At 43.0% G+C, this 17,858-nt stretch overlaps 1 protein-coding gene across 1 annotated transcript in view; it reads right to left on the bottom strand.

Moving 5' to 3' along the window:
• Ankdd1b (ankyrin repeat and death domain containing 1B) overlaps positions 1-17,077 on the bottom strand; it is a 60,775-nt gene extending 43,698 nt beyond the window's left edge. Inside the window, exons 1-3 of the mRNA XM_038324309.1 lie at positions 16,906-17,077; positions 11,850-11,953; positions 6,851-6,949 (exon numbers count right to left, since the gene is read on the bottom strand). Coding sequence (XP_038180237.1) covers positions 6,851-6,949; positions 11,850-11,953; positions 16,906-17,077 — 375 coding nt within the window. The remainder of the gene's footprint in view (positions 1-6,850; positions 6,950-11,849; positions 11,954-16,905) is intronic.
• Between the last annotated feature and the right edge of the window lie 781 nt (positions 17,078-17,858).

Below are 17,858 nucleotides of genomic sequence, written 5' to 3'. Positions count from 1 at the left end.
TGGATTTTTCTGTAGTGTTAGAGCCTGTCCTGGAACTAGCTCTGTAGACCAGGCTGGCCTCAGACTCACAGAGATCCTCCTGCCTCTGCCTCCCGAGTGCTGGGATTAAAGGCGTGCGCCACCTCGGCCGGGTTGTAGGCTGAATTCTTAAATCATGCACTGAACTTGCAGAGAGAAATGTGGAAGGAAACCACAGCAGCAGTTAACCCTGGCCGGTCCGGGAAGGAGTAGGGGGAGGGGGGATGTAGGCACACAACCCATGGGTGGTCTTTAGGGGCAGTCAACACCAGCTCAGACTTGGCTCGCTTCCCCCACTGCTAGGTACTGTCGTGTTGCTCAGCTTAGTTAGGCTCAGCTGCAGTCACATTCCAGCCATTTTGTTTAGTTTTGCTTTGTTTCGGAGACAGTCTCACTATAAAGAGCAGGTTGGCTTCAATTTTGCCATACTCCTGCCTCAGCCTCCCAAATCCTGGGATCACAGATGTCCTCCAACCATGCCCAGCTGTCCTGTTCCTTATCGCTAAGGTCACATGTATTCTTTCCTGTTTCCTTAATCCCTTTAAAAAAACAGCCCATGTCTTCTGCACAGCCTTCCCACAGCATCATCTGTGCCTCCAAAAACAATGGTTTTGATCTGGTACACAGGCTTTTCAGCTGAGCATAACTGAGTAAATAATGAAGAAATACAGGTGTGTAGACTTTTCCCATTAGTGCCATGGATAAGCCTCTTGGCATTCCTATGGCTGCTCCAGACACTGTATTTAGAGTTTGGGTTGGAAGTGAACTAGCAAGTCCCAGCTTATTACTACGTAATTCTAAGCCAGTGCCTCTTGACGAGGGGCCAATTTGTTTCCAGGGGACACCTAGAAATATCTTGGGGTATTTCTGACAGTCATGACTCAGGGATGATACTGGTACCCAAAGGGCAAAGGCCAGGCATGTTGCTGAGCACTCCACAACACACAAGGCTGCCCTGCAAAAGGAATGTTGGTCCCAGATGTCATGGTGTATTCCCAGTGTAAGGAAATCTCAGTGGGTTCTGCAGGCTTCCTTTTACAAGGAGCAATGGCCCATCATGATTAGTCAAGGTTCTCTGTGGAGCATTAGCCACGATTCTCCCTCTTCATTCAGGCTCCCCTACTCTCGCTGCTCCATATTCAGTGTCTAAATCTGGCTGCAGACATTTGGGACAGGCTCAAATCACATAGTGATAAACCCTCTTTCCCCTAAGAGATCACTCCTAATTTTGAAGCGAACAGTCTTTAAAAACTCCTAGCGCTGACTGCAGAATCTAAACTCTGGGAATCAAAGCAGCAAGCAACTTGGTTTCTGCAACCACAAATTCCTATTAGAGCCATTGTTCCTCAGAGGCGATGAATCACCGTGTACAAATGAACATCTTCCCAAAGCATCCTCCATGCCACAAAGTAGGCAAGCTGGAGCCCATGACATGGGAGACACTGAGTTCACATGCTTTTCAAGTATAAAATTCTGGGATGTCACTGATAACCAGCCTGGTCATAGGTGAGGAACGTCACAGAAAAGCAGGTCTATCTCTGACCTTTGTGTTTGGGAGCTTTGTTCACCCTGAATTAAGACCATTAAGACCCTCCTTTTATTTAGCTTGTCTCAAAGCTCATGGATGTCACCCACCTTCATCCTTAGTGGCTGAGCCCTAGGCATCTGCTCCTGAGCCTCAATGCCTTGAATGGTACTAGTCTATTACAATATTTCCCTTTGCTTTCCAGTTTGACAGCAGGGTCCTTAAGACCAGAACTGTCTCATGCCATACTCATTTCAAATCTGGAATGTTTTCAAATCATGGATTTTGTTTGTTTGGGATGAGTATGTGTGTGTGTGTGTGTGTGTGTGTGTGTGTGTGAGTGTGTGTGTATGTATGTGTGTGTATGTGTGAGTGTGTGTGTGTATGTGTGTGTGTGTGTGTATGTGTGAGTGTGTGTGTGTGTGTGTGTTTCATGTAGAGTCCAGAAATCTTCCTCAGTTGTTTTCCACCTCACTTTTGCTATTTATTTTTTTATTTATTGACAGAGTCTCACCATGCAGTCCTGTTATGTAGGATAAACTTCCAGCTAAGGCAGAGCAAGTGTCCTTCCCTCTGTCCCTCCCACCAAAAGCCGCTAAACTCTCTGGACAAAATCCAGCTATCGGAGGACTCTAGAAAACGAATGGAAATAGGCAGATGGGGAGAATTACCCAAACTGAGAGTGTTGATGTTTTCAGTTTTCTTAGAAACGCAAAGGTAGTTCCTGTTCTAGAACTGGACCTGGACAAAAAGAGACAGGAGGAAGCCCCTGAGGAAGAGAGTGTGACAGAATCCATGCCTCATTGTTCTCTTCTGTCCATGACAGCTTAGGGGACCTGGGATATGGTATGTGTGCAAGAGGGGTTAATTGTGGACAAGAAGGAGCTCCCGCGTATACTCCTGACTGTGTCCTGAGCCATAACTGGACTGACTCCTAACCCTGAGATGAACAGTTTGGGGAACTGAACTCTGGTGAAGACTATTGTCCAAGACTGACTCTGGGGACAGACCTGAGCTGCATTACAAAACTTTCAGAAACTGGAGTGACAAAAAACCTAATCATCCTTGTGCGACAAAGCCATCACAAACCGTTTCTGCTCTGAACTAAAACCAACTTGAGATGAACCACTGCCTTAATCTGTTTTAAGAGGCTGTAACAAACTGTAATAACAGCCTGGTAATCAACGATGAGAAAAAACAGGCTTGGCTCATGACTCTGGAGGCTTAGCAGTCCAAGCTGAAGAGGCTTCCTTGGAGAACTGCATCATAACATGGGGGGGGTCACCTTATTAGGAACCCTCCCCTAAGAAAACAGCATTAATCTATCCATGAGGGCATTATGAACTATTCATCTCTTAAAGGTCTCCTCACTCAGTGCAGCGGCCCCAGACATCTGCCACATGAATTACAGGGGACATGTTAAAACCATAGCAACGCCAGAACTAAATGGAAGCATAAGAGTATAAAATATTTAGAAAAAAATATGAAAAAATTGCCGTGATTAGGCAAATCCCTACATATACACAATATCAGTATCAGGGCTCATTTTTAAAAAGAGGAACATTAAGCCAGGCATGATGACTATGCTTTTAATACCAGCACTCAAGAAGCAGAGGAAGGAGCATCTCTGGGTCAAGGCTAGCCTGGTCTACATAGTGAGTTCCAGGTCGGCTGGTGTCATATGATGAGACCCTGTCTCAAAACAAAACAGACATCGAAATTTTTATTTCGTCAAAATGAAAAACTTCTGCTCTGTGAACACTGTGAAGACAGTCTGAAGATATGAGAATAATACAAAATATGCACCTAACATTGGATCTGTGCTCAGGGTTTATAGTGAACTCTCAAAACTTCACAATGGCCGGGCGGTGGTGGCGCACGCCTTTAATCCCAGCACTCGGGAGGCAGAGGCAGGCGGATCTCTGTGAGTTCGAGACCAGCCTGGTCTACAAGAGCTAGTTCCAGGACAGGCTCCAAAGCCACAGAGAAACCCTGTCTCGAAAAACCAAAAAAAAAAAAAAAAAAAAAAAAAAAAAAAAAAAAAAAAAAAAAAAAAAAAAAAACAACTTCACAATGAAAGGATAATTTAAAAGAAAATAAAAGAAAAAATCAAACTCACTTTTTAGAAATAGTTAAAAGATCTGGTTAGGGATACACATTGGTGGTAGAAGTTTCAGTTGATATGTGGAGAGCCCTGATTCCCATCTCCAACACATACACACACACACACACACACATCACACACAAAATTTGAGCGGATGTCACTAACAATGAGACATGAACGGTAACTAACAGGTAAAAAGATATTTAACATCATCCAAGTGGAGAAGCACAGTTCAAGCCTACATTCTGAGCAGAATGGCCAGAACCAAATGAGGAAACACCATCAATAGCAGGCGACCACGCAGTCCAAAGCAAAACTGACCTCTTGCATTGCTGGTGAGGATGAAAACAGCCCATGCAGATCTACAGCTCATGCCCACACATACGCCTGTGGCCCAACTGTCTCTTATACCAAAGAGAGGAAAAGCTACGCCTGCAAAACCATGCAAGAGTGTCCACAATGCCTTATTTTGTGTTTGTGCATAAACACACACACGCGGAGGTCCAGGTGGATTACTGATATTTTCATGTATTGCTCTCCACATTATTTTTTTTAAACAGGTCTCTCAGTGGCCTGGAGCTCACCATTTTGGCTATGCTGGAGAGGACAGGGAGGCACAGGACCCACCCATCTGTGTGACTCCTGCACCCGGCACTGTTGTTGGCGGTGTGTGCAGTCACGCCTGGCTTCTCATGTGGGTGCTGGGCATTAAAATTCAGGTTCCCATGATTGTGCAGTAGATACCATATCCACCGAGCCATCTCGCCAGCACCAGTAACTTTACTCCCAATAACAAACGGAAAGCTGTCCTCACGTCCTTCATGTGGTAAAGGGAGAAACTGGGCTCCATCCATAAACAAAATATTGTTCGGTTTAAAAGGGGAAAGGATGTGGGTGAACCTCAGCAGAGCTTTGCCGAGTGAAAGAATCAGCCTCAAATGTTTGATGTCATTTGTCATAGCATAGGTGACAGTCTCAAGGGGTGGGGCAGCTTAGAATGCAGAGACAACAGAAAAATTGGGGTGGTGCATCTGTTCTGCTTGTTAAGTTTCATCAGTTTTAGTGTTTGTTTGTTTGTTTGTTTGTTTGTTTGGTTGGTTGGTTGTTTGGTTGTTTGTTTGGTTGTTTGGTTGGTTGTTTGGTTGTTTGTTTGGTTGGTTGTTTGGTTGGTTGGTTGGTTGTTTGGTTGGTTGGTTGGTTGTTTGGTTGGTTGGTTGGTTGTTTGGTTGGTTGGTTGGTTGTTTGGTTGGTTGGTTGTTTGGTTGGTTGGTTGGTTGTGTGTGTGTTTTTTCCTTTCTTTTTTTTTTGATGCTGAGGGTGGTCACAGAGCCTTATGCATCCTAAACACACTACCACTAAGCTATATCCCAAAGCCCTGCTCCACATTTTTAAAGTAATGATAGTTATATAAAACTGCATACCTGTATAAAATTAGTATTATACTTTAAGAAGAAAGCTAATTGGGCCATATGTTGGGATTAAAGTAAAACACAAAGATACTGTATGACGTTTTCAATGAATAAATATAAATATATCTGGGTAATCATGTCTCTTGCCAATTTATCTTTTACAGGCTAACTAATAGGCAAAATAACCAAACCAGAATTTACATACCTAAAAAATATGCCCCTTAATAACCACAGTCATGATAAGAATGTGGCAGGCCAGTAAAACCAGCTATTTGGATGTCTGAGATTGTAAATTCAAGGCCTGCCTGGATTACACAGTGAGTTTCAGGCCAGTCTGAGACACTTAATGGTATCTTGTCTCAAAATGAAGTTGTTTTGTTTTTCTGTTTGTGTTTTGTTGCTGTTCATCTGTTTAGTTTCTTAGGTTGGGCTTGCTCAGTGATGCATGCTTACCTAACATATGCAAAGTCCTGGGTTCAGCCAGCAGCCATGCCCCGCCCCTCAAAACCATGGCTGTGATACAATTAATCACACTCAGAGAGTGAGTGGGCAGCCGGTGGTAATTTTTATCTCTGGGTTATTACATAACAATCTACTGGCTCACCAGTGCCGTGACAATAATCGAGAAAGCTCCATGCCTCACTGGTGACACAAAGGAAAATCCCAGCACTATCAAGCCTTCATGTTCTCTAGGATTGCCAGCAAAGCCCACGAGATGACTAATAGGCGTGAACGGAAGCCTCTTACTATCCAAATATTTGCTCCCAGGCCCTGGGAGAGGTGAAGAGAAAACAGTACCGAACCTGCCCTCCCAGGACGTGCAGGCTAGAGAGAACACAAAGACTCTGAGTGTCTCTAGATGGTGGGAAGTTGAGAACCATGGACTAGGGTCCCACAGCGGAAGAGGTGACCAGTTCCTGACTTCCACACGTGTGCCAGGGCACACACATGCCTGCACTCACCCACCACACATGCACGCCAATTATAAATAAAAGTAATAAAAAAAAAAGCCACGACCTGTTACGAACTCAAGAGTTTTATAACAAGCAGAGCTGCCATTGTCTTCTGCCACAGAGATGAGAAGCATGATCTGGTATCTTTCTGGCTAGCTTCCTTGTGCCATGAAGTACTAAATGGAGGTGGGAAAGTGGATGGAAAGTCCTCGAGGTGGGTTTTGCTCTCTTGACAGACAGACAGAAGCTGGCTTGTGGCTAACAGCATAGTCTCTGAAACCAGAAAAGTTCAGTTCAAACCTCCCTCCCGTCCTTCTGCAATGTAACTTTGAGGGACGGGATCTATAACCTCTCTATATCCAAGTCTCCTTATCTGTAAATTGAGTATATTCTACTAATATTTTCCATAGGATTAGAAGGGAAATGGTGTTAAATACCCACCCTGATACCTGTGCCTGGCACAGAACATGCATTTGATAAGTTTATTTAGGATCAGAGTCCACAGGACAAAGTCAAGATGTAAAGTCCCTGGAGCTAATTCGCATCTGTCTGTCATGAATCTGACTGCACTGTGGACAATCATACTACTTTTGTAGATGAGAGCTAGGGTCATAAGGTTGATATGGGAAAATGAGTAAAATCCCAAGTCTTAATGGGTGAACAGTTTAGTTACCAAGTACAGAGAGCACACAGCGTGTGTCTTCTCTTAAGAGGCTGTTCCAGTAATGCGGCCTGCCGATGGAAGTGTGCCCACGAGAGGAAGAAGTATGCAGTCGTCAGTTCTCCTGAGCACAGGCCGTGTCCCAGTTCAGTCTACCCACGGGTGGCGGGCCGAGCTTACCTTGTCGGCAACATCAACCCGGGCTTTGTGACTCAGTAAGAAATCCACCGCTGATAAATTACTCCTCGCCACCGCAAAGTGCAGGGCCGTCCGGTTCATCTGAGGAAACAGAATTTGTATCTTTGGTTATCTGGTCATCACTTAACCCTCTTAGCACCCCGTCTCCTTTGTTCGTTTTGTTTTTTGTTTTGTTTATGAGACTGAGTCTGGCAGTGTCACCCAGGCTGGCCTATAACTTGTAATCTTCCTGTGCCCGCCTCCTGAATGCTGGGATCACGGGCTTGAGCCATAGTGTTCATCTGGGTCTCCCGTCTCTCATATGGCCAGGACTTTCATATTGACTCTCTGTATTCTGATTATTTGGTCACACTTTTTGCTTTTTCCTTTGGAAGGGGTAAGAACTGTGTGCAGCAGAATCATACCCTAAGTGTTGTCAGAAGTCACCTGAGAATCTGGCCATCTACTGAAGGTGTCCCAGACTGATGCCCTGTAGAACCTGCCATACAGTGATATCATAAAAGTCATTCACACAGTAAAAGCTGTATTTTTCCTCATACACAATCATTAATAATGGCATTTTCCCCCTCACAATATATGTTAGCTGATGTCCCGTTTCTGTGACAAAATAACTTAGATGAGCAATTCATAAGGAGGAAGCCATATTTTGGCTCAGAGTGTCATAGTCTCAGCTGTAACTGGTGGGAAGGATGGAAGGGAGCAAAGCTGCTCACCTCGAATTAGCCAGGAGAAGAGAGAGGGAGAGGCTGGGGTACCAGAGACCCCTTCAAGAGTAGACTCCAGGGACCTGTCCTTGTCTGCTAAGCCCCATCTCTTAAAATTCTAACAATTTCCACTGTGCGGCAACCAAGCCTTCGAGATGGCTTTTGGAGATACTTAGGATTTAAATCAAAATAGAATATATTGATCATTCACAGCAGAATTTCCTGAATGTTTCAGTTTGTTCCTTTCTTCTATGTATCTTCTAAATAGTTTAAATTGTATGTGTGTGAGTGTTTTGCTTGCATGAATATAAAGCGACATGTGTGTCCAAGAGGCCAGAAGAGGATACAGGATGCCCTGGAACTGGAGTTATAGTGATCGTGTACCCACCATGTCGGGGACGGGAAACGAACAGAGTCCTTTGTAAGGGCAACAACTGCTCTTAATCGTTGTGCCATCTCCCCAGCATCCCTCTTCTATAATTAAAAGCCTGTCATTTGCACAGAAGCAAATAAATTAATTTGGAAGAAAATGAAGAAGGAAGGAGGGAGGGAGAGAGGAAGAAAAGGAAGGAAGGGAGGGAGGGAAGAAGAAAGGAAAGAAGGAAAGGAGGAAGGAAGGGAAAGAAAGAAGTGAAGGCGCAAGGTTAGAAGAAGAGAGGAAGGAAGGAGGGAAGAAGAGAGGGGGGAAGCTAGAGAATGGGAGAGAGGGAGAGAAAGCAAGCTATTGAAATCTTCAAAGGAAAAGCCACATTTTGCTCCCAGGAAGCCCACAGACAGTTTACCTCTCTTCCCACAATGTACGTTTTTGCTTATCAGAAATATTCGTGCCACATTTGCCATATTCTAAGTACTGTTTTAGTTCCCCCAAAAGATGCCTGGGCATGAACAGACTACTCTTGTTTTATACAAGTAATGACAGAAATAAGAGAACAATTTAAGATGAGTATTTTCTTTTGTTTGCTAAACTGGTGATGTTTACAAAACACAAGTCATCTTGACATTATCTGCAACGTAGAGTTTATTCTATCTAGTCAGCTTGGGGCTATCAGCTTCCCCATAAACTTTATTTGTATAAGAATGTAATAGGTCCACTTACAGTTAAAAAATATGTATCATCACAGATTTTAAGGCACCCTGCATCTAACCATGACAAGTTGCTATAAACAAGACTAAATAGCTGTCATTAGAAAGAATGTGTGTGTGTGTGTGTGTGTGTGTGTGTGTGTGTGTGTGTGTGTGTGTGTGTGGTAATTCAGTGGTAGGGCATTTGCCTAGTGTGTGTGAGGCCCTGGACTTAGTCTTGGTCCCCAGGCTACAATCTAGGACCAAGCCCAGGCCCGTAACTGTGATGGTGGGCTTTCCAGTCCGCCCACAGGTTTTGAGATGTTCTAAAGACCCCATGCCTTCCTTCTGTAGAATGAAGGAGAGGGAGTGGAAGAAGGAAGACAGAGGGGGTTGACGCCCAAGGATGTTCTCTGGCCTCCATGCACATAGCCACCCACGTGAACACCTGCTCACACACGGATGTGAATGCACATCCATGAGCACACACAAACAAACACACAATTGTCTGGGGATTAGATCAGTGCTAGGCTGCCAGGCATGTGCGAGACTATAGGTCAAACAGCAGTAGCATAACTGCAGCGGCTTTGTGCAGAACATCTGTTCTAAACTTGTAGAGGCTGTACTTCCTGCTAGCTAGAAAAAAAAATTACTGCTCTTTTACCTACTCAAAAAGAAATCCCTATGCTTAGAATAATTTTAAAGATAAATACCCTGTGTTTTAGAAAATAACTATTTTCACAGCTTTTTTTTTTTTTTTTTTTTTTTAAATTCCTGCCTGATTCTTTTCTTTAGTTTTCTTCTCCTTTTTAAAGCCCTAGCTGACCTGGAACTCACTATGTAGACCAGTTTGGCCTCAAATTCACAGAGATCCCTCTGCGTCTGCCTCCATGCATGTTCACAGAAGCCAGAAGAGGGCGTTGGATTTCCAGAAACTGGAGTTACAGTGGGTTATTGACGCATGGGTGCAGGGAATTGAACCCTCTTCCCCTGTAAAAGCAGCCAGTGCTCTCAACAGCTGAACCTTCTCTACAGTCCCAACCAGCTATTGCCTTTTCTTCCCTCTTCCTATCCTCTCTTCTTTTATTCATCATAATTGGATGCTGCTCATTTGTTTCCTAGCCGCCCAGACCCGAAATAATCACACAGAAGCTATATTAATTACAACACTGGTTGGCCAGCGACTCTAGTGTATTCCTAGCTAGCTCTTACATCTTAAATTAACCTGTTTCTATTAATCTGTGTATCGCCACATGGTAGTAGCTTACTGGTAAGGTTCCATCTGGTGTCCAACATCTGTCTCCTGTGGCTACATGGCTTCTCTTTTACTTTGCCTTCTTTCTCCTCATTTATCTGCTTGAAATTCCCGTCTTGCCCTATTCTGTGCTGCAATAGGCCCAAAGCAGCTTTATTCATTAACCAATGGTATTCACAGAGGGGAATCCCACATCAATTCCCTTTCCCCATTTTTTGTTCCTAGAATTGTTGTGCTATATATTTTTTTCTGATTTTCTATTTATGTGTGCATACATATCCATATACATGGATATAGGGATAATATACATATGTGTGCATATATTACATGCATATAATATATAAACATATGTATGAAACATATGTGGTTGTGTGTACATATCTGTATATAATATATGATATACATGTATGTGTACATATATCCATAAACATCAGAAATGCACAATGTACATATACGGATACATAAATTCCCATAAGTGCATGCCTGAGCACATACCCTATCACATGCATTCCATGCACACATATGCAACTACTAAAGATCATTCTTCTGCTGCATGTGCGGCATGACTTAGACTGTGCAGTTTTGTTTCTGTGACTTTCCTGCCTGGAATAGTTACATACTTTAAGAAACCTGAGGTGGCTGGAGAGATGGCTCAGTGGGTAAGAGCATTGCCTGCTCTTCCAAAGGTCCTGAATTCAATTCCCGGCAACCACATGGTGGCTCCTAATCATCTGTAATGAGGTCTGGTACCCTCTTCTGGTCTTCAGACAGAATATTGTATACATATACATAATAAGTAAATAAATAAATATAAAAAAGAAAGAAAATGCAGGGGGGAAAAGAAACCTGAGATCAGACTATTAGGAACCCCTCTGTGGGTGCAGTAGGGTAAGAGTTGTGAAAGCGTGTGTAAAAGTTAGAAGTCAGCCCAGATGTTGATTTTCAGGAGCCATCTTTATGTTTGAGATATTCTTTCAGGGGAACCTGAGGCTTGCCAATCAGGCTACACTGGCTAGCCAGGGACCTCAGCACCGGGATACAAACATGTGCCACCATGCCGGGCTTTTTCTCCGGGTGCTAGGACTGGGTCTTCATGATGTGTGACCAGCACTTTATTGACAGAGCTATTTCCCTAAAGCCAAAATTAGAGATGTATAATTTGTTGCAGCTACAATGTCTTCTTAGGTCTTATGAAGCTCATACAGTCATGGGCAGCATTGCTAGAGCCCTTCCAGTGCCTTTGAAGAGGCCTGAGCAAGTGGGGCCTCTGAGGCTCAGGCTTTATTTAGCATTAAACCCACCTCTGTGTTCTGACTTCAAAGCACCCTACAGTTCACTCTAAGAAAGTCTTACCTGTTAACCCTCTCATGCTAATAAGCCCTGCCTTGAAGGAACTCCCCACCAAACCTAGCAACAGGAGATCCACGTTTCTGGCAGTGGAGTTCTCCCCCAAAGCCTAGGTACTGGAAGAACAAAAGCCAGATTTGTTGTCTGGCATGCGGATACTTTCTAGTTCAAAAACAGTGAGATGAAAATCCACATACTTCTTTGGCTTTTACATCTGGAAAAACCCAACCATAGAGGACATCACAGAGAGACAAGGGGCCCAGATGTTACAGCAAGTCATGCCCTGGCTTTCCAGAATAGGGAAGACTGAACCAATCCACCCACAGAATACAATCTAAGGGCCAAGTCCAGGCCCACAATCCCCATGGTGGACTTGCTTGTCCCTTCACAGACTGCGCGGGTGTGCATGAGACCCTGCACACTCCCCTCCCTAAGTGAAAACTCCCTGGCTGCTCTGCTACATAATTCCATCTTTAGTCCTAACACCCACATTAGAGCCCCCACATCTCAGCCAGCCGAGTCTCTTTGATTGTTGCTATTATTTCAGCTGACCTATGTGCTCCCAAGCCACCACAAGGAATCGTCACTTGTCATGTCTGTGACTTCTACTCACAGTGTCCACAGCATTAATGTTAACCTTCTTTTCAAACAGCTTCTCCATAAGAGCCAAATTATTGCTTTTAGCGGCGCTCTGAAAGCTTCTCTCAATTGGCAGTACTGAAAGAAAGAAAGAGAGCATGACCCAGAGGAGCAAAGGGGGCCACAGTTCTCTGTTTTATATGACAGCTTCGTACTCTGAAAAGCTGGAACTGCAACCTTGAGACTTTCCTGCTCGGCTGTTGAGGACATGGCATATTTGCTTAAATATTTTCCAAAGCCAGAATACCACGATTCCATCTTCTCCTCATATTGCAAGTGTTTTCGTTTTCATACCCTCAGAGTGTCCCTGACCTCAAACAAAGCGTTGCTCAAGAAGGCCACCCTGAAGTTGTACTACCTGCTATCAGCTTAGCAGGTCAGAGGGCCACAGCAGAGCAAACTCCCAGGGGACCTTGTTTGTGAGAGGTTAGTAGGGGATAAGACTGGGAAGAACATGCTTCTTCCAAAGCTAAAACTTCTTTCTCTCTGCAGAACTCAGATTTAGTGCCAGACCTGGAGGTACCAAACCTTTTAATGAGTCCACTGTAGAAACCCAGATAAAGGCTAAGAAGATGGACATGTTTCATTATCATTTATAAGAAAGGACATAAAATTGGGTTCACACCTACTGTGACCATGACATCCCCCACTCCACCCCTCTCTCTCTCTCTCATACATACATGTGACAAGCTTTATTAATGAGCATAGAGAAGATTCAAGGGAGTCAGAGAGTTCTCAAGAGACAGTACAAATCATGGGGGATAAGATAAAAATTGAGGTTAAGAATTAAAAGCAGATGTTTGACAAAATATTTTGAACTGAATGAAAAGGAAAAGAGCATGGTTGGAGAGACGGCTCAGCAGTTAAGAGCGCTGACTGTTCCTGTCGGGGACATGAGTTTGGTTTCTAGTACTCACATGGTGGCTCACCATCATCTGTAACTCCATTCCTAGGGGACTGGACACCCTCTCTTGACCTCCATAGGCACCAGGCTCACACATGATGCATACTCACCCATGCAGGAAAATACACATGAAATAAAAACAATGTTTTTTAAAGGGAGAAGAGAAAAAAAGTAAACAGAAGAAAAATAGCAAGATAAAAGTGGTGATCAATGAAATTTCAAACAGAAAAAAAATCATAAAACAGAAATCAATGAAAACGATAGCTGGTTGTCTAAAAACATCAATGAACAAAAAAAAAAATGCCCAGCCAGACAACATAAAAAGATCAGTATCATAAACAAAAGAAAACATATCTTTATAGACCCCACCAGACATCATAAAGGATCAGAAGGAGGAGGCAGGCCAATTGTGAGTTCAAGACCATTCTGAGATACTTAGAAAGCCTGTTCCAACAACAACAAACAAGAAAAGATAAAGGAATGTTATGAACAACTCCATCCATATAAATTTATCAACTAAGATAAAATGTCATGTTTTCTAGACAATCATAGGCTACCAAAATTCATGCAAGATTATATAATTATCATGGATAACCCTGACTAGCAAAGAAACTAGATTCATAGCTAAAACTATGCCAAAAAAGAAATCTTTATGCTTGAAAACATTTTTTTGATGAACTTTACGAATCATTTAAAGACCAACGGAGTCTATAAAAACCTCTTTTAGGGGTCAGCAAGATGGCTCAGCGGAGAAAGGCAAGCCTGGCAACCTGCACTCTAACCCCAGAAAGGATATAAAGGTCAAAGAAGAGAGCTGACTCCACAGAGCTGCCCTCTGACCTCCATATGCACACTATAGCATGCATGCATCATCCTCACACCATACATATCTCTCTCTCTCTCTCTCTCTCTCTCACACACACACACACACACACACACACACAATATTACATTTATAAAAGAAATAAAAACAAAGAACAAACGGCCTTCTTCTACCTTCCCAAAAGAAATAAAACAAAACACAAAACACCTCTCTTGGTTAACTGGAAATGGAAGAGAAATTCCTCATTTTGAAAGGACATCTACAAAAACTGACAAGCAACAGCATACTTGATTTTTAAAACCTGAGCTTCTTTCTTTCTAAAGATCAATAATGAAAAGAGATTTTTCACTCTTACCTCTCTGTTTATGTACTGTGCTGAGAGTTCTAGCTAGAACAATAAATTGGTATGTAAGTGAAGAGGCACTCAGAGAGAAGGAGAAATTGTCTAGTCTGGCTTCAGACAACTTGGTTACTTATGTACAGAATCTCAAAGCAGCTCTAGAACCAGTAACTGAGTTTAGCAAGTTTGTTGAATACAAGATTAATACATAACTATTAATCATATTTTTATGTATTGGCAATAAACAAATAAAAACTGAAATTTACAAGCACTATTTACAATTGATCAAAAGCCAAATTATTAACATATAAAGGCAACAAAACACACAGCTTTTCTGTACCAAAGAAATATTGGAGTTGTAGAGTTAGCTCAGAGAGTAAGAGCACTTGTTTTTGCAGAAGACCCAGGTTCAATTCCCAGCACCTATAAGGCAGCTTGTAACCATCTCTAACTCCAGTCCAGAGGATCCAAATCCTTCTTCTAAACTTCAAGGGCTGAGACACATACATGACACACATAACGTACACACAGGCAAAACACACATAAAATAATAAACTAAATGTTAAGAAAGGACTGTGGGTGAAAGCACGCAAAGCTAAATAATGGGAAGATATATCAAGTCCTTCGGGTTGGAAGAGTGAACATCATAAATAATGTCCCAAAAGTTGTCTATTGATATAATGGATTTTCGATAAAATATCACACAAATATATTGCAGCTACTGACAGGTTTATATAAAACTTATCTAGAAAGGCAAAGAACAATTTTGAAAGACCAAATCAGTTTTGAAAAAGCAATGCTGGGAGAGTCACATTAGTGAACTGTAGTGTGTCCCAATTGTACAGCAATGTGCAAGAACAGGGTAATGTAGAGCATTTGACATGAAGAGGATACATCCACCAATAGAATAAAATATACAGTCTGAAAATCAACTCAGACAAAGAGGTCAGTTATTTTTTGACAAAGGTTTGCAAGTTTTGACAACAGAGAGTGGATAATCATCTCAACAAATATTATTAAATATTTGGATACCATACTGAATCTTGATATAAACTTTATATGCTACACAGAAATGAATTGTAAATGGGTTGTATATGTAAATGAAAAACACAAAACTATAAACTTTTAGAAGGAAATGCATGAGAAAAACGTTATAGTCTGTGATTCAGGAAGATTTCTTACACATACATAACAGTGATAGTATAACCATAAAAGAAAAGAAAATTGATAAATTATATTTCATCAAAGTGTAACCCATCCACCCTTATGAAAGGCACCATTAAAGAATAAAACATATGCTCTGGTCAGTGATGGTGCATGCCTTTAACCCCAGTACTTGGGAGGCAGAAGTAGGTGGGTCTTTATATGAGTTTGAGGTCAGCCTGGTCTATAGAGTAAGTTCCAGTATAGCTGGAGCTACACAGAGAAACCCTGACTAGAAAAAACAAACAAAACAAAAAACCCAGAAAACAAACAAACAACCAAAAAAACCAGAATAAGACACACTACAACGTAGGTTTTTATATTCTCAAATAATATTTCTGACAAATTAAATACATCCAGAATATTCAGCTCTCAATATTCAACAACCCAAGTTAAGTACAGAGAAAAGACTTCAGAAGAACAGAGAGGAACCAAAGTAATGAAATTTGTCACCACTATATAGAGGGAAACTCAAGACCACCAATGAGATACCAGTGTTCATCTATTTAGATGTCTAAAATTGAGGAAAAAAATACAGTCCCACATTTGTGAATGAACTCGTTCTACCTACTGTCCTGTGTTAGCAAAATGCCTGAGACAATTGACGTAGAATGAGAAAATGTTCATTTTGACTCAGAGTTTCAGAGGTTTCATTCCATGGCTACGTGGGCGTTGTTTTGGACTGCAGCTGCACAGTGGATAGACTTTTTTTGGGTTGCCCCTCAGAAACATGAAAACGTCCTTCCACTAAGCCCCGCCTACTGAACTAGGAGACGTCACCACCCACAGTCTAACCCTCTCCAGTCTCAGAGGTTCTCAGCTTCATTCACAATGCTCCGGACCCGGCATCTTCCCCATTTTAAACAGGCATTCCGTGTCTGCATCTGCTTCACTCTTGCGTGTCATGGTTTCTGTCTGAACTTCCCGTGGCTGGCTGTTTCCTCTCATTTGGGTATCCGACCTAAAGTCTGCCTGTGCCCTGGTCCCACCCGTGTCACGTTGTTTCACGGTTTCCACAGCGCTCGCAGACCTTTTCCTCAAATGGTCACACGGGTTTACTTCCTCACAGTCCACCAACTTCCACCACAACAGAAAGCGAGCTCCGGGGAACAGGAGCTACCTTGGCTTCTCCATCCCCACGTCTGAATCGTGTCTAGCAAATATTAAGCCCTGGGAAAGTGTTTCTGGAATTAACTAACCAACTGTACATTAAATAACTGGAAATGGTGTCCAGTTGCCAAGGCTGGGCTTCAGGAAAGAGCCCATCCGCGTGAGCCCATAGTGTGCTGTTAAGAGACTTGAGTCCTTTATTTTCAACTCCTGATGACCTCCTCATTGGGGCCTCCTCAGTTACTGCTATCATTGCCAAGGCATAGCTGATCTATTCCCCATGCTTTAGAAACCTAGCAACAACTGTATGTGACTTAAAGTCACGCAATAAATCTGCATGTAAATCATGATTTAAGACAAGAGCACAAGGAATTCTATTTGCAAAGGGCTTACTCATTTTTTTTTTTTAAACGGTCTCCTCCTCAGCTTGGAAAGGCCATCCCCGGTCCACAGTACAGGCTGCAGGCGTGAATAAACACTCCGGGATGGGGATGGGAGAGTTGAGGAGGTAAGGCAGTGTCGGGGGACATCCTAAGGGTGGCCAGGGCAGATTGCTGGCCCCTTTCCTTCCAGGCAGCAGTGATTACTCCTCTAGTTCCTCAGCTTGAGCCTACCCTCTGCCCACCAGGAGACCTCTTCTCAGAACTCACAGCTTTCATGTCCTGCAGCTGTAGCCTCCTCGTCTATCCCCTCAGGCTTTGGCACCCTGGCCAGATTCCTCCAGGGCCTGGTGGCCGCGCCCCTCAGGTCAGCCCTCAGGGTCCTGGCTGCCTGGAGCATCAGCTCCCTTGCCCCACGGCTCCCGCTGCTCTCGGGGTTCATGGCCACCGTCGCTGTGAAAACTTCACCAGGGTGCGGGGCTGGACTGGAAATGCACCCTGCAGAAGCTGGGTTGAGATTGATCTCTTGGGGCGGGTGGCTAGGCACAGGCCTTGGTTCTCCAGCCCTGCCCTGGCTTGAACTGGTCTGCGGAGTCTGCCTTTAGGTGTGGCGTATCAGGTACTAGGGTTTGGCTGTCCACAAAAGGAAACAGTTCTAGAAATCAACGAGCCCTCAGAAATCCCGAGTTCATACTCCATCAGTTCTTTGTACCATTTTTAAATGTCTGGTTTTGATTTATAGTCAGTGCTCACTCACTACTGGAAATTCAGTATTAAATACTTCCTAACTGGGCTTCCAAAATTTCCTCCTGAAAAAAAAAATGACCCAATTTCTCATTTGGTGATCATGAAATTATTCGCTTTCCTGGCTGACTCTGTTAAAAACTGAAATAATACAGAACCAAGTCTAACAAATTCTGACTCACCAAATAAACTTCAAAAAAAAGAATATGACTTTAGTTTTCTATTATGAACTTATGAGATATTTCATTTTAATGTGAATTATATAATATTAAGGCTGAAAAGCCGGTTCAGTGGTTAAGAGCTCTTATTGCTCTTCAAAGGACTAGAGTTTCACTTCTAGCACTAATTCTGAGTGGCTCACAACTCGTCTCTCTCATTCTGTTAATGCTCTCAACAAGAAAAAAAAGCTGCTGGGCAGTTTTTAATCACAGCACTTGAGAGGGAGAGGCAGGTGGATCTCTGTGAGTTTGAGGCCAGCC

This window comes from Arvicola amphibius, chromosome 3, assembly GCF_903992535.2.
Source record: "Arvicola amphibius chromosome 3, mArvAmp1.2, whole genome shotgun sequence".
NCBI classification, from domain to species: domain Eukaryota; kingdom Metazoa; phylum Chordata; class Mammalia; order Rodentia; family Cricetidae; genus Arvicola; species Arvicola amphibius.
Note: the sequence above shows the minus strand (reverse complement) of the source record. Positions and strands in the feature narration are given on the sequence as shown.